Source organism: Sinohyriopsis cumingii, chromosome 8 (genome assembly GCF_028554795.1).
Source record: "Sinohyriopsis cumingii isolate HCF-2022 chromosome 8, ASM2855479v2, whole genome shotgun sequence".
In the NCBI taxonomy this organism is placed as follows: Eukaryota; Metazoa; Mollusca; class Bivalvia; order Unionida; family Unionidae; genus Sinohyriopsis; species Sinohyriopsis cumingii.
In genome coordinates, this window is record NC_142968.1 from 49,346,200 (window position 1) to 49,369,918 (window position 23,719).

The 23,719-nt window shown below is 36.6% G+C and overlaps 1 protein-coding gene across 1 annotated transcript in view; it reads left to right on the forward strand.

Annotated features, from left to right (window-relative positions):
• Nucleotides 1-609: 609 nt before the first annotated feature.
• Nucleotides 610-23,719, forward strand: part of LOC149793464 (peroxisomal biogenesis factor 19-like) — a 63,458-nt gene continuing 40,348 nt past the window's right edge. The window contains exons 1-2 of the mRNA XM_089967457.1: nt 610-797; nt 18,401-18,480. Of these exons, the coding sequence (XP_089823583.1) occupies nt 632-797; nt 18,401-18,480 (246 nt within the window). The 5' untranslated portion in view covers nt 610-631. The remainder of the gene's footprint in view (nt 798-18,400; nt 18,481-23,719) is intronic.

A 23,719-nucleotide genomic window follows, 5' to 3' on the forward strand; every position in this document is an offset into this window, starting at 1 on the left:
TAAAAGAAGACCTTGTGTAACTTAGATATAGTTCAAAGAACCTTTAATTCCCTTTATTTTGGTGTACGATTGATGGGTGTAGTATTGGTTAAAGAGTATACAGATTGGCCTTACGCCAGATGTGCATCTTTAAAAAGTGTGCTAGCTCCATTTGGTCATTTGCACTTCCTGAAATTCAGAGGTAAATTGTATAAAAAAAAGAGCCGATAACGTTTTTTTTACCTTTAATATATTTTGCAACTCATTCATTTCATTTTCAGAAGCTGGTATTGTGTAGTCAAGCAAATTTTAATACCTGCTACGGATGATTTACTTTAAACTAATTCAGGTTGACTTTCTTTTAGCACGAGGGAGCAGTCTGTTTAGATAGCAGTGTGCTTAGATCGTGTACATTTTCCAAAAGTACAAATTTCAAAAAAATGTCAGCCATATTACTTTAAAGTATTATAGAGGTATGCCAATATTCTCTCCATTGTGCATGTTTTAAATGCAAACAAGTTCACCATACATACGTCACTCTCTCAAAAGTACTTATTAACGGGTGAGCGCCCCCTTAAAAGCATACGCTAACACATGACACATATTTGGTTCATCTCTGCTTTCATCCTTTAACCTAATTCAATTTTCACCGATGTTAATGATTGTTGATAGTGAAATAAGCATGGCCGAAGCTGGGGAGGTTGTAGAAGACTTGAAGAAAACGACCGTTAGCGAGCCAAAATCAGATGAACAAAAAGAACTCACAGTTACTGGCAAGGACGAAGATGTCGACGATGAGCTGAATCAGTTACTTGATAGTTCGTATATCTTAAGTTAACATTGAATTATGCATGATGTAGAGTCACATTGGCTTGTATCGTTGCAAATATTGTAGTTTACCTGTAAGTAATACATGTACTATATCTGATTTATAGGTGAATTGTAAGCAACGATACGAACCCCTATCAAAGGTCAACAAGACATAAAAGTCGGACAATCTTCCATACCTTTATCTTTTCCAATTTTAACTAATGTCCCATCGCATGATACTTCATAGTTTTGCAGTGATAAGAACACTATCCAGCAGAAAACATGCAAGAGCTTTTATCTAAAATACGTATATCTCGATTACGGTATCAGTTACCCAGAAGTCTTACTTATGGCGAAAATGCCAACCCTGAAGATGCACAGGCGTAGATTAATGGCTCGTTAGATTTGTTAAACTTTGAATTAGGGCATAACCGATTAGCATTTTTCTACTGATTTCCGATTCCGGATTTTGGGCATGAAATTTTTCCGATTCCGGATACGATTCAATTAATCGGAAATGCTAAATTAAAAGGTTTTTCAAATTAACTTTTTAAACCGTGTTACACACGTTTTGCATATCACACCGATGTCACAAGGGGAAGGATATAGCAGGACTATAGCAAAATGCAACAAAGTTCAAAGCCACAAAGAATCCATGAAATTTTTTATTTTTGTAAAATGGACTGAAACATTATAAACGTTTTTTCTACGATCACATTGTTATACATAATAATTATAAAAACTTACGATTTTACAAATAAAACTCGCAAACTGAAATCCACATGTTATGGCGCCCTAAGTATTTATTTTCCTGTGATATTGTTCTTGTTTTTTGGCAAAGATATTATAATATAATAAATTTAGAAATGCGAGTTAAAGAGTCTTGAATATTGCTATATTTATGTAGCGCATAATATAATATAATATAATATAATATAATATAATGTAATATAATATAACATAACATTAAAGTTAAGCAGTTTATTTCTGCCATGTTTCATCTACCTAAGTAAAAACACGCAGTTTAATAGATAATAAAGAAATTTAATAATCAAAATTTATAACTTCCAAGTTCTTTGCAAGAAATAGTAGCATCTCCGTTTTTTCAGCGGACATGCTCGATCGTTTGTCGCTGCAAATAGCACCTGTGGTGCTAAAACTTCTTTCACTATCGACGCAAGAGGGCGGTATTGAACAAAAACGTTTAGCGATAGCTGCCAGAAGCTGGAACGTTTTTTCCCGGGATTTCCAGTATATAACTGGGTCCGTTGGTGGTGAAGTCCTCAGCTGATTTTTCTCAGCTAGATACGAATTCAGTTCATGCTGGCACATGAATTCAGATGACAGGGATGCAGAGGCGAGATTTTGGTCGGATGTGCTAGAGGCAAATAACTCCTGGTAGTAGGAATCTAGGCCAGTCGAAGTTGAAGGTCCTGGATCCACTTCTGTTGAGGCTGGAATGTTGACAGCAGTGATTGTTTTTTCATACTCGATCTGTAGTTTGTCCATTAACATGCGCTTTACAGCGTCATGCCCATGTGCATTAAAAACCAACAATTTGTAAGTGGGATCCAAAACCGTTGCAAGTGCACACAACTTGTTTGTCTCCACTTCCTCATAACGTGTACGCAAATCTTTCAGCATGTCCGACTGCATGGTCTGTATTCCGATGTCATCTCCGACTCTTGCAGGTTTTGTTAAAGTTGCCATGAGAACGCGAACACTGGGGATGATCATGCTTGCTGTTGCAGTAGACATACTGGCATTCCTGGTTTCCTGTTCGAATGGTCGAAGCGTAATCAAAACCCGTTCCATCAAATTCCACTCATGTGCCGTTAGATTTGTAACCCCATCATTTTCCTGACAATAGAGGGCAATAGCTTTCTTTTGTTCTATGAGGCGCTCAAGCATGTAGAACGTAGAATTCCAGCGGGTTGTAACATCCTGGATAAGACGGTGTGTCGGGTATGGCGTGCCGTCCTCGCATGTCAAAGACTTCTGGATTCTGAGCAATTGTTCTGTGGCTTGAGTTGAATGCCGAAAACGCCCAACGATTGCACGAGCAGTGACAATAGCATCCATAACGGATCTTTGACTTAAAAGTCCAACCTTGACAACTAGCTGGATCGTGTGGGTGAAACATCCCAAGTGATCCAATCCAGATAACTCCGCCGCTTTTTTCATGCTCGCACCATTATCCGCATGAGAACTCCACGTTTTTCATCTGGAATAGACCATGCTGCCAACATTGTAAGGATGTTATCCGAAATAACTTGGCCCGTGTGTCGGTCTTCAAGATTTTGTAGTGACAGAACAATGGACATCCTGTTCCACTTGCTGTCAATCCAATGAGCGGTAAGCGAAATGAAGGCATTCAAATTATTTGTGCTCGTCCACACGTCACTTGTAAAACTTATGTAGGCTGCTTGTTCTAGTAAAATAACAATTTTACTCTTCACAGCAGAATATAAGTCCGGAATAAGCGTTCTTGACAAATGGACTTCGGATGGAATAACGTAACGAGGTTCAAGTTCATTCAGAAAGCGAGTGAAGCCTACGTTGTTAATCATGCTGAAAGGCATAGCATCAGCCGCAATCATTTCTATGATCTTCTTAGTTATGATTAACTGGCGTGGGTTGTTAGCCTCAAACGGTTTTTTCTTTTCTAGCAGGAACTCTATTGTTTGATTGATTGATTGATTGTTTATTTTTTTACGGCGCATCAGCACTTTTAGGCTATTTAGCGCCAAACAAAATGTTATTTGTATAATCTGTTAAAACTTATAAAAGGTCCTATATCGACCAGCGATATAAAAGAACAAATGGTTGAAATTAAAAACGGTAAGATGGTAACGGTGCAAAATAAAGCTTCCCGATCAACGGGAGATGTAAAAAAGATGAATAGGTATTAAAATGGGACGGTATATATATTGCATAAAACTGCACAAGGTGATAGCATAAAAGTCAGAGTTTAGAGTAAATATTTACGGCTTTCAAGAACTCGATAATACGAGTGATATTTATATTATCAAAAAGTTCTTTCATGTCATGCACAACGTAATAACGATCGCGCGTAGGTTGTAGGTCAAAGCACTCTATCATAAAGTGCTTGACAGTGAATGGTTCATTGCAAGAAACGCACTCTGGTGGGTCTTCACCTTTTAGTATGTGGGTGTGGGTGATATAAGTATGACCAATTCGGATTCTTGCAATGACTACCTCCTCCCTACGAATGGTTCTGTAGGAAGGAGTCCATTCTCCTAGAGTTGGCTTGATTGCATGAAGTTTGTTATTTACAGCATCATTCCATGATGCCTGCCACTTCTGACGTAAGAACTTTCTGATACAAGGTTTAAAATCAGTATATGGTATTTTAAAATCAGTTGGTTCTTGAGAAAGGGCCATTTTAGCAGCGCGATCTGCTTTTTCGTTACCTTTAATACCAATGTGGCTAGGTAACCAACAGTATATTATATTGTGGGAGACACTCAGCTCGGTATTTTTTACGAGTATGTTTTTCAATAATGGGTTCTCCAGTTTTCTATTGTGTAGTGACTGGAGTACTGATAGCGAGTCGGAGAAGATGATACAGTTTAAAATACGGTTCTTTTCTATATGTTGCAGAGCAAGGTCTATTGCTCTGATTTCGGCTGTAAAAATTGATGCTCCATTTGGTAAGCGAACTTGCGTTGTGTGATTTCCACAAACAAAGGCTGCAGCAGTCTTTTCCTCATCCTTTGATCCATCAGTGTAAATTCTGGTATAGTTTTTAAATTCGGTGAGGAGTTCATGGTAAGAGTTGTGGAAGATAGAAGGGTTTGTTTCGGATTTTTTTCCATCGTGTAGCGTAAAACGTACTTTTGGTTGTTTAATTAGCCAGGGTGGTGTTTCAGAGATGGATGATTTCTGAATTTTAGAAAGATCTATATTTGTAGTGTCAAGGCTGGATGATATTCTAATGCCAAAGGAAGGTATGGCGTTTGGTTTATTTTCGTATGAAGTTTTGTATTTGGGTTGAAAAACAGCCGAAAAAGCAGGATTCAGAGGGTTTGATTTTAATTTGAGAGCATACTGTGCGGAAAGCATTTCTCTACGATGCGATAATGGTGGTTCATTCGCCTCAGCTAGAAGGCTTTCACACGGGGATGTTTTAAATGCTCCCAGAGCCAGTCTTATTCCCTGATGATGAATTGGATCAAGCATTTTAATATACGATTTTCTGGCTGAACCATACACAACGCAACCATAGTCCAGTTTGGAGCGAATAAACGTTCTGTATAAATTTAGGATGACTTTTCTATCAGCACCCCAGTCAGTGTGCGCTACTACTTTAAGTAGGTTAAGTGCTTTTAAGCATTTAGCTTTTAAGTTCTTTAGGTGTGGAATAAAGGTCAGTTTTCTGTCAAAGATTATACCTAAAAATTTGGTTTCCTCAACAACTGGAATAGGTGTTCCATCCAGTGTGAGGTTCGGTTCATCGTGATGTTTTCGTAACTGACAGAAATGCATGCATACCGTTTTTGATTTCGAGAATTTGAAACCGTTTGCATTGGCCCAATTTTGAATTTTGTTTATATTTTGCTGCAGTGGTCTTTCAATTGTATGCATGTGCTTTGACCGATAACATATTAGAAAATCATCAACGTATAACGAGCAATCCACACCAGGAGTCAAACACTTGGTGATGCTATTAATTTTGATGTTAAAGAGCGTCACAGATAAAATACTGCCCTGGGGCACACCCATCTCTTGCTCGTGCAGATCTGAGAGGGTAGAGCCCACTCGTACTTTGAATTCTCTATTGGAGAGAAAGTTGGATATGAAATAGGGCAGACGGCCTTTTAGACCTAGATCGTTCAGGTCATTTAGTATCCCGTACTTCCATGTCGTGTCATAGGCCTTTTCTAAATCAAAGAAAACCGCTACTAAATGTTCTTTCTTAACAAATGCATCGCGAATGAATGTTTCTAGTCTAACCAGATGATCATTGGTGCTCCGGCCATATCGAAAGCCACTTTGGAAAGGAGATATTAAATTGTTAGTTTCCAAATACCAGACAAGCCTAGAATTGATCATTCGTTCCATTGTTTTGCACACACAGCTTGTGAGTGCAATTGGTCGATAGCTGTTGGGGTCTTCGCTATCTTTACCGGGTTTGGGGACTGGTATTATAGTGGCTTCTTTCCAGATTTTTGGTACATTACCAGTAATCCATAAATCATTGAAGAGTTTCAAAAGAGATGTTAATGATGATTCTGGAAGGTGTTTCAGAAACTGGTAATGTATCTCGTCAGGCCCAGCGGATGTATCATGGGCCTTGTCTAAAGCCTCCCTAAGCTCCGATAGTGAGAACAATTGATTATAACTTTCCGAGTTGTTGGATGTGAATTTTAAACGTGACTTTTCTTTTTGAGTTTTAAGTTTTCGGAAGGCTTTTGAATAATTAGATGATGAGGAATTTTTCGAGAAAGTGTCAGCAAGAATATTTGCAATGTCACGTTTTGAACTAAAGTTGTTATTGTTCAGTGTCAGATGTCGGAGAGGGTTTTGCTTTCTCTTTCCGTTTATTTTGCGTATAGTGTCCCAAACTTTTTTAACAGAGGAACGAGAGTTTAAAGAAGAAACATACTTCTTCCATGATGCTCTTTTACTTTCTTTGATTATGCGGCGAGCTTTGGCCCGGGTAATGCGATATATATTTAAGTTTTCGGGCGTCGGTTGATTATTAAATTTCCTTAATGCTTCTCGGCGTAGTTTAATGGCTTCCTTACATTCCTTAGTGACCCAAGGTTTTTGGGTTCTTTTACAATATGGCGAGGACTTGGGAACGGATTCTTCTGTAATCTCTATTAAAATAGATGTAAAATGCTGAATGGTATCGTCAACATTGAAAACTGTATCCTCATTCAGCCTAGTTTTACAGAGTGTTTCGAACTTGGCCCAGTCGGCCTTCTTTAAATTCCATTGTGGAATTACTTCATCGACTGTAGAGTTAAGATTTACAAGAAAGATTGGGAAGTGATCGCTGCTGTGAAGGTCATCAGCGACCTTCCATTCATAGTCCAAAAGCAGAGAAGGAGAACAAATTGTCAAATCGATGCTTGTGTATGTACCCGTGCCTGGGTGTAAATATGTAGGTGTTTTGGTATTATATAGACACAGATCGTGTCTAGAAATAAAGTCTTCAACTTTGCGACCTCTGTCACTTATATGATTTGATCCCCATAAAATGTTATGGGCATTAAAATCCCCGAGTAAAACAAAGGGTGCGGGAAGCTGTTGAACAAGATTGTCGAGTTCGTTTGGTACTAGGTTAGTGTTTGGTGGTAAATAAATAGAGCAAAATGTAATCACTCGATGTAGAGTGACGCTTACAGCAATGGCTTGTAAATTGGTGTTTAAATGAATGAAGCTATGAGGAGCTCTGTTGTTTACAATAACAGAAACTCCTCCTGATGCCCTATCAACATTTGGAGAGCAGGTGTTAAACAGGGAGTAGTTTTTAAATGTGATATTGTCCGTATCTTTCAAGAATGTTTCTTGAAGGCATAGTACCGCAGGATCATGTTCGTTTAAAAGCAGGAGAAGATCATAGTAGTTGGTTTTAAGTCCTCTACAGTTCCATTGTAAAATGGTGTTCTTCATTACAACTTTATATTTAAGATTCTGGAGCTAGGTTAGACCTTTCGCGGAGACAATCTGTTTGGTTATTTATCTGGAGGAAGTACGGGGGTGTATTTTTTGTTGTTAGGTCTGGAGCTACCTTGAGTACATGGAGCAGATTCTTCTGCATCCATGTCCTCCAAGTCTCCAAACCTATTGTGCAGCTTTATGGGGTCATCAGACCCCTTTTGCTGCCTATTTGTTTGTGACTTTTTCTTGCTATTTGGTGATCTTGGTGGTGGAGTATTGTTGAATGTCGTTTGTGTCGATGTTGAGTTTTTCTGGGGTTTGTAGTGCGGGATGTTCGAGTCGGAATGGGATTCAGGTGGGTTTTTGTTTGAGTTTGAGCGTCTTTCATTGCTTTTTGGCTGCTCTTCACTACAGTTGAGAAGGATGGGCCGGGGAGTGATCTAGCTTGAACAAGCTTCCTGGCCTCTGGATAGGGGATGTTGGACGTGTATTTAACCCTCTGGATTTCCTTCTCCTGTTTCCATGTGTCGCAGTCCTTTGAACTAGCATGGTGTTCTTTGCCGCAGTTGACGCAATGCGGAGTGGCTTTGCACTCTGATTCCCGATGGGAGGGATCGCCGCATCGGCCGCATATTTGACTTCTAGAGCATCTGTCTTCATGATGACCGTATTTTTGACATTTGTAACATCGGAGGGGATTTGGTATGTATACCTCAACCTTAACTTGTAGGAATCCAACCTTGACCACTTTAGGTACTGTTGGCTTATTAAAGGTGAGTATAATAGTGTTGGTGTCCTGCAGATTGTTGTTTCGTTTGATACGAATTCTGCGGACTGCAGTGACACCTTCATTTTTCATACCCTCGACGATTTCTTTGTCGGTGACTCCTGCTAGGTCACGGCAACGAATGACGCCTTTTGATGTGTTAAGTGTAGAGTGGGCGAAACAGTTTACTGAAATATCATGAAAGGTCTTAATTTTTAGGATATTTTCAGTGTGTGCTTTGCGCTCACACTCTACAAGTAGGCCGCCTGATTTTAGTTTTTTTACACTTTTCGGCTTGCCAACTAATCCAAGTATAGTCTTTTCGACTATAAATGGCGATAGTGCAGCAAGTGGTTTCGCCTCGTCTTTCGATTGGATGACCATGAAGCGAGGAAAGGATTCCACACTACATGGCTCATCATCCGACTCTGATCCTGTTTTGGTACGTTTGTGTTGGGTTTTTTTGGAATTATCCATGATGGCTTGAATAAAATTTCAGCACCCGTGCTCCCCACCCACCAAGGAGCCCAACAAGGGGACACTTTTCAAGTGTCAGGGATACACAGATGCCATAATCAGTTGATAAAATTACCTTTGAATGACCCTGAAGTCGCCAATTTCTGAGGTCGGTAAAATTACCCCCCGATTGACCCGTTAAGCCACCGCCTTCTAGGAAGTCTTCTAAGACTTGGAAAAGGGAAAGATAAAGGAAGAGAATTTAGGGGCAACGGTGGTATCAAGAGAGATACAAGGAGACAGATAAAGAAGGTGAGAGAGTAAATAAAGACCTCCTAGGGCTCGGCGTGACCAGCCGATTTGTCGGAACCGGGCCCATCCCGACCACCCGTCTAAGAGAAGTAGAGGCCAAAGTAGTGTGTTGCAGGGAAAGCCTCAGCTCAACTACCAGGATCCTTTCCTCCTCCGACACGGGACGCAACCCACGGCAAACAGGTTGCCTCTACTTAGTCGCCTTTTACGACACGTAGCGAGGCACGTCGGGCCAATTCTACAACCCCGGACCCGCAGGGGGAGAACTCTATTGTCTGTACTCTTTGTTTCTTTCCAGGCTGCATTACTTCTTCGGCTTTTCGTTTCTTTTCGATGTCACAGATTCCGGTATACTTTTTATATTCATCCGGATGTTTTGCACGCAGGTGATTGATACGTCCACTGGTTCCATATGAACGTGGATCATTACCTCCTCGTTTTAATTTATCCTTGCACTGTGGAACCAAACAATCTGCCTTTGACTCATCTATGGCATTTATCTCAAAATAATCCCATATTTTGCTTCGTTGTTTTTGCGACATTTTAAAATAAAATTATTTTTTTTACTTTTATCAGATTTTCATTTAATTTTATTGTCTGTAAAGGCTTAGAAATATTTTGTTATTGTGGCCAATACAACAAATTCTGTATCTAAATAGTGCATGAGAGGGATGTATGTCTAGAAACAAAGTGACAGTTTATGGAAAGTCGTATATCAAAACTCAAGATTATCTACAACATAGCATCGCAGTATCTGTCAGAACTGTAATGTGAGATTAATGATGGATGCAGCCGCAGAGTCTCAACAGTTCAGCACAATTTTTTCACACTGTATGCTAATATAAATTTCATTTACATTATCATACAGTTCCAATGCATCCACGCAGCATATACGCTTTAATTTTCCCGCCTAATCATTTATGTCGACCAGCTGCCAGTTCCGACCCATTCTTTGTTCAACAATTAGTTGATCTTGCCGCCAGGCTTTAATTTTCCCGCCTTAATCATTTATGTCGGCAAGCGGCCAGTTCCATCCTGTACTTTATTCAACAATTAGTTGATCTTGCCGCCATGCTTTAATGTCGCGGTCAAATAAAAATAAAACAGGCTTTTGTTTGGTCCTATAAAGTTGGCCTCTTGCAGCGACTTAAATAAAAGCAATGAAATCTGATCGATTCTTGCATTTTCCAAAGTGATCGGTGATTGAAACAAGTTTATTGTGCTGTGAAAGTTTCCTTATTAACTTTATTTATATTTACGATTGTAAGAATCATTTTCTTTTAATACCTCATTAGCATGTGTCAATGTATTCAATATTATGCCTTCATTATTGAGGATGTTGACATAAACGGGTAGGACTGTATTATATATTTTAATAAATTTAAATCTTTCGGTCTAACTCAAGTATTATCGTTTCACCCCGTTGTGTTGACCATATTGGACTTTTCTGACTTCTTATTTAACTTTATTAACGCACTATCGAATGACACGCAGTGTTAGACACGGTGCTATAGAAATTCAACTTTATTATTTTTATTATCCGAATCGGTCGTTCCTGCCTTGTCCGACTCCGATTAATCGGAAGTTCATACTATCCGGTGGAATCCGATTTCCGGATCAAAAGTCGGTTATGCCCTACTTTGAATAAGTGTACTTCCAAAGTTTGGAGGATTTTGTGTTTTAACCACAATAAATACAATTTTAGATATTCAGATTGTTTAAATGTCCCATGAATGAAAACTTCATCATGTGTTAGAAGGTTTGTTAAATATGCAGCGACTAGATTATGTTAGAGAGGAATGAGATTTTAAATCACTTTGATCAATCATATTTTCCTGTAATATTAAATATTATAAATGTAATATTTGCAAATAATCCCCCATCCCTGTTCTCCTGATGTGATAATGACAACTAATATCTGTTTTAGCATTTGTTTTAGTATCATATGCACCATCAAGTGCCCATCTGCTATCTTTTCTTTAAAAAGTAAAACTTAATTTGCATCTGATCATGATTTTAGACGTAACTGGTGTTTCTCTTTTAATTTAATTTATTTTAAATTTATCGTTTAATTTTGGTTACCTAGATTTGACATTTTTTGTAACTTGTAGGTCCTAACATGTTTTTTAGTGTTTATTTTTAGTTGCCTAAATACTAAATTCACTTTGAATTACTATTTAAAATGATTTGCCTGCTTATATTTAATCTATGTGATTTGCCCCATTGTGTCTTTATAAGTCTTGCTAATCATGTTTAATTAAATATCTATTGTTTTGTTATGTAATGGTATTAGCTTTTTAGGACTTAAGTTAAATTATTCTTTTAAATCTTGTCTTGACTTGTAAAAGAATTACATATGATCACGATTCTCAACAGATTTCTAAACAGAAAACATTTGACCCTTGACCCTATAATCTCAAGAGTCAAAATGAAAATGAGTCGAAAGTGAATCTCGATAGTCATTAGTTTTTTTACAATCTTGAGCATATAGCTATATTGTTCGTTATTCTTGGAGTAAACTGATATTTAACATTTCTAGTCTCCTGTTGAATAGTTTGAAGAAATTATACAGTATTTTGTCAATTTGATTAAAATCAGATTGAGTATTGTGTAAGAAATAGATTGGAATGTTCATCGCTAGCAGATTGCTTCTGAGACTGAGAAATAAATAAAAATATGTTAAATCCTTTGGGATTTAACAGTTCACAGATTTCTCAAATATAACAAATTTGTTCCATCTTGATATTCAGTCTAGAATAGTCCCATTGCACACAATAAATTACTGAATGCAATGTCCTGTAAATTTTTATTGAATGATACTTTAATTTAAAGAACTGCATTTTTAAACTTTTGATAGCAAATTAACCACCAGGAAACCACAATTAAAGTTTTTTCATTTACATTTGACACTTGGTTTCATGAGCCAGCACATTTTCCATTTTTGTGTCTAATTATAATTTGCTATTTGCTGGACAATCAAACAAACAGATATTATATCAAAAGTTAATTCATCCAAGTCATAATTGATCCCCTGTTCCTCATATACTTCAAAGATAATCTCAGACTGTCTAATCTTGATTCAGTTTTGCACACCTAAGCAATGCATCTTTGACCTGTTAGCTCAGATAAGTTCATACTGATTTTACATAGGTGTTATATTATTTTTGGATGAGGTGTAATTGGCAGTCTAGTAAATGTTGATTACTGTCGTAAATTTATTATGGTTAGAGTGTTCTCAGTAGGCAATTGTGCTAGAATTGAATCAAGCATAAGTAAGGCTGATGCATCAGAAATTGGTCACATTTAAATTCCAAGCAAAAATTGCCAAGCGTATGCATCTTTTGAGAACCCAGTGTTGCCTGAGACCTCCATAATTTCAAAATTCTTTCAGCTATGACTGCGTTTGAAACATGTTCACCATCTGTCACATTGTTCTGAATGTAAATCACTGTTCCCTCTGTGTCACATTGTTATTGAGAACTGCCAGAACATGTCCAGAAAAGTTTATTGATTCCTGAATGCTATCTAGAATGTTTAAGATGTTGAAGACCTTGAATGGAACTTTGCATTAATTTGTTACATGCATGGAGGAATTCTAGTGGGTGAAAATTCTGCTCTTTCTGTTTTGCTTGCTTTAATTAAAATCATCAAAGAAATTAGAGATTCAGTGCCAGGGATGCACCTAGGATCACATGGGCAGGGGAAACTGTGTCCCCATGTTCCATATTTAGAAGAAGAAGAAAAAAATTCAAGGGGACAAAGAAAAATCATAAGTCTCGGAAATGCTTAATCACATGTATTTGGACACAAATTTTTTTCTGGGATGCAGAAAATCACTTATTGCAGGAGTCCTCTGTACGAATGTAATAGGGAGGCAGCAAAATTCAAAGACTTGCCAGACTTGCTTTAGCCACTTGCTGAGTGAGAAAATGTGTTGATCAGTTAGCTGTGCTGATATTTACAATGACAGATTTCATTGTCTGAATGAGCCCCTGATGGAAATATTGCCATTATAAGAGTACTTCAAATGAATTTGGTGCAATAGCTAGGCATCAAATTCTAAGACTTTCACTGGCTGCTGGGTGGAAAATCTGCTGATATTTACAGTGATTGATTTCATAGGCAGAAAGACCCAGAGATCCACATGTGATTATTTATGATGTTGTTAAAGGGCTTAACGCCATTTTTCAGCACAAGATAGGCTATACATGGCGGCCAGTATTAATGGTGGAGGAAGAACCCGGAAAACCCCCGGAAAGAACCACCGACCCATGAGAAGCTACTGGCAAGCTTTCTCACATAACCACATTAGCCGAATCCGAGACTCGAACCGACGCAGACAGAGGTGAGATGGCAGTGATCCGTAACGGTGAGCGCTTTAGACCACTTGGCCACTCGGGGCCCCGGTTATTTATGAGAGTATAACAAATAAACACTTTAGCTTGCATGATTGTGTTCATTTCCAAGTGTAGCTTGCAGTGAGTAAGTTGTGCGCGTGACCTCGAAATCAAGATATGTTGAGACATAGACAAAATATCATTTGCATATTTTAATAAGTAGTTTTGGGTGAAACAGCAAATTTTCAAAGATTGTAATGAGAGTCAGAAGAGTGCTTAAGTTGCTAGAACCGATAGCTGGGATGGGACAGTAGCCAAGTGTAAGGAAGTGTGTAATGCCTGGCTTGGTGTTTGGAATAAGACTGACAAAACTAACAAAATTCAGTCACACGACAAACATGAGCTATATGTCAGTGTTATAAAGAAGGTGGAAATTAAACTTGGTGGCAACCAATAGTTCTTCTAATCTGCAAAGTTTCCATCTTCTGGTGGGGACTGCATCGTTTGCTGGTGGGACTCCTATTCTAACCAAAATGGGAGCCCTGGACTCCTAGTTTTAAAATCCTAGTGAAACCTTTGAAAATTATAGATAGTACCATATGCACTAGTATAACCCCAAAAAAAGAAACAAAATTGCCTTGATAGTTTTACCAACTTTGTCAACTGCACTTTCATCTGTGTCCTTTGGTCAAGTGCACAAGGAACGCATAAAAACATGTATTTGAATATTGGTCTGACCTGAAGAAAAACAGCACTATTAAACTGTCCATTCCGAATCTTGTTTTCATTTAAGCATTTATTAGAATAACCTTTCCAGACTGTTAATTCATTAATCACTTGAGTAGAACAAACAAGATAGAACTGGTCTTCTCAAATCAGGATCTGTTGTTTGCATTCGGCTTCAACTTATAAGTATAAATGGTACTTATTTACTGTGCATAGCATACCAAACTTCTGCATATAACACAAGATATATTAGCTATTTTGCTACATGTTTTGAATATAGTAGAGGAAATCTGATGACCATTAAATAATTTTAGTGATAAGGAACTCTAATGTTGTGTTTCAAAACTATGTCAGGCATCATGGCAAGTGAAATTATTTAGAGAGACATGTCATTGTGCCTGTTATCGGAAAAATTCTTTTAGTACTGGAACAATTGGATAGTGGCTGACGTCAGGACCTAGAGGAAAACAGTACATGTTGTGAATTGTTTTCAAAAGCCAATAAACATGAGTTGAATTTTAATGTTTAAGTGTTACTTGTGTGCGTTTCGTTTCATTTTAAAGTAGAACAGTGTTATCTTTGTGTCAAAATAATGGTAAAAACAGGGCCCTTCAGGGCACATGGAATTTGAGCCTGAGTTAGTGGAATTTGGATCATGGCTTGTGATTATTTTAAGGTCACTCGCCATGGGTCTGTGGCTGAATTTGTTTTCCATCAGCACTGTCGGTAATGAGCAAGATCCTTGTATACTAACAATGTAATCATGCATCTGATTGAATTTGTAACCAGTCTTAAGGCCATATTTCTTATCCAGTTTTGATCCATTGTGGAATATTTGCTTACGTCATTAAGATCTCGGCCAAGTTCAAGAAAAGGTGAGACCCACTCATTCCAGTTTGGTGATGTGAATGTGTTATGTTGGAAGCCAGGGTTCTGATCCGATTTCATACAGATTTTAAATATGGGCTTATCTTATCAAGATCTTGGATGGCTTTGATAATAAGCAAGACCCACTTGTATTAATGGACTAATTTTGCAACAACACTGAACTTATTACCCCTATGGAGGTCAGAAGAGTAGATCATGTTTGTTGAGAATCGTGGATTTTTGGTTTTGAAGAGTTGTTCCCCATAAAATCATTTGTAATTGAATTTTTATTTAGGATACATGATTTTTGAATTTAAGTACGGGTTGTAGTTAGCAAAAAACAGATTAAACTGATTCTTGAATTTAATACTTAAGAAAATATATAAAATAAAATAGAAAAACTATTCAGCATATAAATTTTAATGCTACATATTGTGTGTATATATATATATATATATATATATATATATATATATATATATATATATATATATATATATAAAGCTTCTATATAAATTAACATGGAATGTGCAGTGTTGGGAGTGATTTTGCAGTATTGTGCTTTATAAAAGATGCCATAGTCCTACCAAAACCATGTTGGTATTGTTTGTGTGTATCAGATGCAGTCAATAACCGCTTTGCCTAACCATGCTAAAAGCCACTGAACATGATAAAATTACACTGCAATATTAAAATGCTTGAATTGTTTATTGCTTTTATCAATGCTATCACATGTATATGCTTGTTTATGGTATGTCATATATTTAATCTAATTAGTTGCACATTATTTAATGTTTATATTTACTGCTTTGGTGGTTAGAGTGTCTATCTCAGATGTAGGAGGTCATGGGTTTGAACCCCTGCTGAGTCATACCAGAAACTTATAAAAATGGTACTTGCAGCTGCCTCGAATGGCATTCAGCGTTTAGAGGTTAGTGTTAGGACTTGTCAGCCTGGTGTCTGTGGCATGATGCCTCATTACTAGACATCGCTATTAACTGCCACACTGCAGACATCATAGAGATATGACTGAGAAATTTTTAAAGCTGCGTTAAAAATCCAAATCACATGCATGCACACACATTTATATTTGGAACATTTGGCAGTTTATACAAATAATCAATAATAACCAAATATGCTTTTCTCTTGAACCACTTTAAATTTAATTGATGAAATTAATCTGCATGTAAATATATGGATCCTATGTTTAACAGATGCTGGCATAAAACATTTTCTGAATTTTTATGGAGAAAAAGCAAGAACATCTAATGTTATTGTTATTGTTATTGTGAGGTTTAACGCCATTTTTCAGCACACGATAGGCTATGCATGGCGGCCAGTATTAATGGTGGAGGAAGAACCCAGGAAAACCCCAGGAAGAACCACCGACCCACGAGAAGCTACTGGCAAGCTTTCTCACATACCCACATTAGCCGAATCCTAGACTCGAACCAACGCAGACAGAGGTGAGATGGCAGTGATCCGTAACGGAGAACGCTTTAGACCACTCGGTAACTCGGGGCCCCGGGACATCTAATAAAGTCCAGATTTTCTGAATGTTTTGTATAAGTAACAGTATTAGATACCATGCATATTGTCATGTTTATTCTTTCTTTAAGTCTAGGACATTCACTAGCAAGGGCAATTCAGTAAATGACACCACTGTGTTTAGTTGAAGTTTACAATAAGTTATATCAGACAAGCACATGTTATTTAAGTAATGATACAGAACGTGCATTTGTAATCATGGTTTCATCAGACAAATGCATGATAATGATGTAATGATGCAGGAGGTGTATTTGCAACCATATTTAATCAGACAAATGCATCCTGTTTAAGTAATGATACATAATCTTGACTTTGAGGTAGGGGGCATGACCATGTGAAGGGACATGCTGTCTATATCTGATATATAATTGGCTAAAGCTTCAGATCCCTATCTTTCCTTGCTGTGACCTTGACCTGGGTGGAGGGAATACATGGGAGTTGTCAATGCCACATCTATGGATAATTGAGGAAAGTTTCAAATCCATATCTTTCCTTGCTGTGGCCTTGACCTGGGTGGAGGGAATACATGGCTGTTGTCAATGCCATATCTATGAATAATTGGGCAAAGTTTCATTAAAATATCTTTTTGGAATTGGAAGTTATACTCTAGACTAGGATACAAGTCACATAGTTACATTCCCTCTTGCTGTGATCTTAACCTTGAGGGAGAGGCAATGTTAAACGATTCTGTCTAGTCATTATATATGTGTGTCATATTATGTAACAATATGTAATCACTAACAACAGGTGCCTGCTGATATTGTTTTTGTGTGCAAAATATAAAGATATGGAGATGTTAATTAAAGTTCATTCACGTGCCATAAAGGTCTTTGTGATAGAATATTTGGGCATAATGCATTCTCGACTACCAGTTCTTCATTGTAGCTTTACAAATTTGAATGAAATTGGCATGTATTATTAAGTCATTTTGAGGATGTACAGTGATGTTGAAGTTTTTGAAGCTTTTGTTATATTTCTGGGGAAAATATTAGGAGTAAGACCAATTTTTCATACCAAGTATACAAATTGTATTGTTATTTATAGTAACAGCGTTTATGCTTTTATTAAAATTATATATCCACTTACCTTTTAGGTCATTATTTGTTTATGGATGATGCTAATGTAAATTCCATTGTTACACATAAGAGAAGAAGATTTAGAATATATTTTAAAGTTTATTTAGAGCAGAATGTTTGTGATATTAAATATGACCTCAAATAACAATATAGCTGGAGTTGTGTTATTCCATATGATCTTATGTAAACTAGGGTAACTAGAATCGCTAATGTATTAGTACTCTGAGTACTTTGATTATTTCTTGTTACCTCAGTCTGTTGAATGTGGATGTGAAAACTGAAATTGATTTCATGTGTGTGACATAAAATGTTTCCATTCAGAGTTTCCTATATCACACATTAAAGTAGTGACCATCACCACAAGCCAGGTGTGTTGAGATTTGCTTGTTTTTTGAGGGTATGCATAAACAAAAATATGTCAACAGCACAGTGTCACAGTCTCCTACATGTTGGTGAAATTTGCTGAGTGTGTGTGAAAGAGAAACAAGATTGACTCATTTAAATGAGAAAATCTCCATACAAGCAGTCAAAGGATATAAAGGAGCACATCAGATTGCCGTCTGTGACTTAGGATGATGGGTAGTAATGTATTAAGGTATTTTTACTTGTTCCTCAGATTTATACACTGGTTGTGTGGTGCAGAAAATATCATGAACAATCATTTTGTAGCATTATTGAGATTTGATGGCTGTCAGAATATTGGTTATCTTTCTTATTAAACATTGGTTTTATTATCTCTTTTGTCGCATTATATTTCAATACTTGAAATGAAGAGCACTTTCGTTATCAGCTTCCTTGCTAAATTACATGTAGCTATAATGTTCTGCTTGTAGTTTTATGATTTGCATTTAACAGTTGAGTGAATGCTGCAACTTTATTTATAATTTTAGGTGCCTTAGCTGATTTTCATGCAGAGGAGGAGCCAGTGTCGGGTGCTTCTGCAGCAGGCGGAGGTGATGGAGGCACTAAGGTACCTTAGAAAAGTGTTTGTTTTCTGGATTTATGCAGCTTGTTAACACATTAACCCCTGGAGGTTTTTGTGATTTTCATCTGAAAATCGAGTAGGAAACACATTTTGAAAGTTATTTCTGAATAGATCCGAAAACACCAGTTGATCTTTCAATAGTTGTGGTAGAAACATTGTTTTTTTCATTGGCTATTTGACTCGTGCATGAGCAGAAGGGTAAAACTTTTATTTTTTCACTTTCTTTTTGCTAAACAGAGCCATTATTTTTGTATCGAGACCACACTTTATTCCAAATGCCCATCTTATCCTACTTTTTGCAAAGGCTCATCTGTCTGTTTGCAGTTCATGCCAGTTTACCTTAGATCTGAGATCAAAAAGTCTAAAATCCGCACACAAAATCAAGTTCCGACCACGTGCAAATTTTGGGTAGAAAAAAAGTCAGGTCTAAAAAATGAGGTTTTTTTTATCTGTATTTTGTAGTGCAACTAGATATTCCAGATTATTTGGTACGATTGTAGAGATACATCTGTCTACCTTTCTATAATACCACCCACTTTAGGCTACTACCTCCTGCCTTGTTAAGTTGTTGCTAGGGGTTAATGTGTTAACAAGGATTTTTTTTTTTTACAAATCGTCAGGGAATTGCTAAATTTGTAATTTATGTGCAATGTCAATGCACAAGGGATTAAATACGCAAGGAATAGTCAAATTTGGTGACGTCATCAAAATGCACTGTTAAACACATTAAGCCCTGGAAGTTTTTGTGATTTTCGCCTGAAAAGCTAGTAGGAAACACATTTTGAAAGCTATTTCTGAATAGATCCAAAAACACCAAATCCCTTGTGATCTTTCAATAACATACTGCCCAGTTGTGTTAGAAACATCGTTTTTCATTGGCTATTTGACTTGCGCATGAGCAGAAGGGTAAAAGTTGGAGGTCTTTTTTTTTGTTGTTGCTAAATGGAACCATTATTTTTGTATCGAGACCACTCTTTATTCCAAATGCCCATCTTATCCTACTTTTTGCAAAGGCTCATCTGTCTGTTTGCAATTCATACCGGTTTGCCTTAGATCTGAGATCAAAAAGTCTAAAATATGGACAGAAAATCGGATTCCTAATATGGGTGAATTTTGGGTAGAAAAAAAGTTGGGTAAAAAATGAGTTTTTTTATCTTATTTTTTAGTGCAACTAGATATTCCAGATTATTTGGTATCATTGTAGAGCTACATCTGTCCACCTTTCTATAATGCCACCCACTTTAGTGTATCCCGTACGACCATGACGCTACAGAGCTCGGCAGTAGGCTACTACCTCCTGCCCTGTTAAGTCATCGATAAGGATTAATGTGTTAACAGTAATCAGCTGAACAAGCAATATTATAATACTGTATTCTGTTATTAGATGAATAATGATGATTATAGGAATATGACTACAAATATAAATTTGGGGTATCTTTGTGAATATATCTAAATTGGAATATATTTGTGACCTAATCTAAATTGGGGTATATTTGTGATCTAATCTAAATTGGGTATATTTGTGATCTGATCTAAACTGGGATATATTTGTGATCTAATCTTGATCTAATCTTCATGTAACCACTAGCCATGTCATGAAGAAAAATTGCTGAAGTTCTTGGTGGCTCCTTTTGAAAATCTTGATGGATTTGTGGTTCCCTCAAGCAGACATCTTGGTTGAACCTTGCAACTCATGAAGGTCATTTAGTGCTGAGGCAATTGGAGTAATGTCCCTTGCTCAGGGATACAACACAGTAGCTAATTAACAGTATGATTCAAACTAGCATCCTTGTTAGACATTCTTCATATTTACAGTTGAGAAATCTAATCTCAGGATGTTAAAAGTTGTATGTAGTCTGTATTGTTCTTGTATTTGTATCTAGTCCCACAGCTTTTGATGGATTGCAATGAAATATAGCAAGCATTTTTTATATCAAGACAAAAAGTGCAAATCATTTCGTTATTTAGAAAATTACAGCTTTTCTGGTCAAATGGAGTAGGGAACTTTTGAATTCTAGAATGGACCCTGCCTATCTCAGAAAAGTATGCATGTACAGTCATCAAATTTGTTGATTACATTAATCTTGAGCTCTGTTTACTGCAAGCTTTAGATCATAGTTACCTATTTTCATGCTTTGTGCTATGTTCAGTTTTTGCTTGTAGCTCCTTGTCCCTATATTACATTCAGTTGTATATACAGTCCATAGGCTTACTGTTGAGTGCATTCTTTTTTGAGGACTAATAGTCCCTTTCATAAATAAGCAGGTCACAGTGACTTTCTATTGTTGTGTTGCTATTTCATGCTTTTGGATCATTATGTAGAGGGGCAGACACAATTCATGAATATTTTTTTAATGAAACGTAAAAAGAACCGAATCATGGAAACCATGGTCACTTTGTATACTATTCTCTTTTTATATATAACTAGGAAAAATTCCATTTGAGTGTATGCAGGTCTTAATATTTTTGTGTCAAAAGTTGTTGCAAGTATTTAATTTTAAGTAAAAACAGGATGTTCATATTCTGATGTGGACATGTAGAAAATCCCAGAAATAAAATATCCTTGTAATATTCAAAAATATTTTGTGCTTGCTAAACATTTTGTGATCTGCGGTAATAATTTATGAGTTACATAATCCCTAGAAAGAAACTCATTTGAGTCTGTCACAACTTTTTTGTTTAGTGACTAATATTTTTGAAAACTTCATCTCGCTGGCTACATTATGTTGAGGGAATTGTACATTGTAACGAGAAATTGGTTGTTTGGATTTTATGGTACTTTTGAGATTGTACATCAACTTAAATTGCGACTTTCTTGTTCATCTGCCTACAGCTAGTAAAATTCCTGGCTCTTATAAATTTATACTTTTATGCCTTTGGTAAAGTTTGCATAGAAATGTTTGGATTTTTTTTATGACCTCACTCAGGTCATTTGGAATATTTGCAGTGTGGGGCCAGCAGGTTTTTATTGAAGCGTACAGTGCTTAATCTTTTTGATGTTCATAGGAATCTTAGAAGGGACCCATGTTGTAAGTGAGGGAGAATTATAGTGAAGGATGTTCCTTCTTTATAATGCTGTCAGTGGGAGCAAAGAAAGTGATACACATTATGAGTAAGAACTATATTGAAGGACATTCCCTGTTTATAATACTGTAAAAGGGAGCAAAGAAAGTGATACACATTATCAGTAAGAACTATATTGAAGGACATTCCCTCTTTATAATGCTGTCATTGGGAGCAAAGAAAGTGATACACATTATGAGTAAGAACTATACTGAAGGACATTCTCTCTTTATAATGCTGTAAAAGGGAGCTGTGAATGCAATCCACATTATAAGTTTGAGAGAATTGTGAGGAATTTTCCCCCGTTATTATGCTGTGTATGACAACCATACATATGACTACATTAAAAGCAAGGGAACTTTATTGTGTGGAATGTCCCAACAAGACTGTAACATAATAGTGCATTAAAACACTAAAAAATGGTATGTAATGTTGTGAAATTACATTATACCTGGTTCTTATGCGCAAAGATCTCGAAGTGAGATAAATTAACTGGCAGTGATTAAAGAAAATTTGATCACGTTAATAGGTCCATGCCTATACCTGTGTTATAAGTGGGATAGTGGTATAGTGACTTGTTTTATAAAGTGTGCAATGTATTTACCAACTAATCTCTGTTGATAGTTTTCTTAGGTGCAGTTGTTTCATGCCACTATATAGACCACTATTTGCTAACTTTCATACCTTTAAAGAGAAATTTGGCCCTGAAAACTTCGTATCAATGGATACATTTGTATTTAATTTTCAATTTTTTTCAAAGATAGTATCATGATAAGGGCCAAGCTTTAATTCTCACAGGCCATTACATGTTAACTGAATTAACTGTCTGGCTGTCGTTTGGTGATATCACACTTGCACATCTCACTGGTGATATAATCTAATGTTGGGATGTACATGATGTTATTCATCTCCATTCCTCAGGTTGGTTTATATTTTTTGTATCAGTTTGCTCTAAAAACTCTTTATTATCATGGGTTTCAAATTTCATGATTTGGGCCAAAAATAGATATTTGTGGATACCTAAACCCATGGATCTATCATTTACACAGGCCCCAATGATGTATATGTCTTTGTACATGATTATTCTGACATTTAATTCCACACATTTGCAAGCAGACAGGTTTAATCTGTACTGCAGTATTTATAAGTTGATTATTGATGAGATTCGTTGCTAACATCTGGTTTTAATGCAGAGATATTATAGAAAATCTTACTTTTTCTCCACTTATCTGAGCTAACACATTTAGTATCACTAACTTAATCTTAAGTAATTAGTTTCTCAGGTGTTTTTTTTTAAGATGCTTCTCAAACATAAAGTTCAACAATTAGGCATTAGGTCCTTGGACAAAGTCAATGACTGTAAACCAGCTGCATGTATGGTAACTCTTAACAATTTTTACAGTGTGGAACTTACATCATGATTTCATGAGTGGTGTTCAGTACTTGAATGAACTGGAGGACATTGGAGATGCACATTCAGATGAGGTCTTGTTTAAGACATTTTACACAAAGTGTGGCTTATCAACAGAAATGACAAAATAGTACTTTGGAGGGACCTGATTGACACTGGTTTTGAGAAAGCACGATTAATCAGCTGTTTGTTTATTTAGCATTTAGTTGGTATGTACAAAAATGTATTTATAAATGGGAACAATACATGCTTTGGGAAAGTAAGAAGGACACAGACAGTGAGTAAATCAGCACTTATTACTACAGTACAAGTCGGGTTGCATTATCACAATATTACGTGAACTTTTATATTTAATAAACTTTTGCATTTTAATTAAATTGTAGTCAGTTTCAGCGTTCCTTGTCATTTGTGTGCTTATCATATTGTATATTTTACAGTACTATAGATAGCTGTGGTAATAACAACAAGATAGAAATAGGCGATGTCATTCCATTGCATATGACAAGTAGATAGGAGTGTGGGGTGGGGAGAATGTCCTCTTGGGTGATATTTTGCTTTGACTTTAAATTTGTGGTCTACCACACCCATTAATACCACTAAAATTGGAACCCAGTGAATAATTTGAAATGCAAGCAAATTGTCCTTTGGTTTTACTTGTGTGTTCTGTGAAATATGCATGTATTTCTAACTGTGGAATAGGGACACATTCATAACTATTTTACTCAAACATGCATCATGTTATAAAATGGT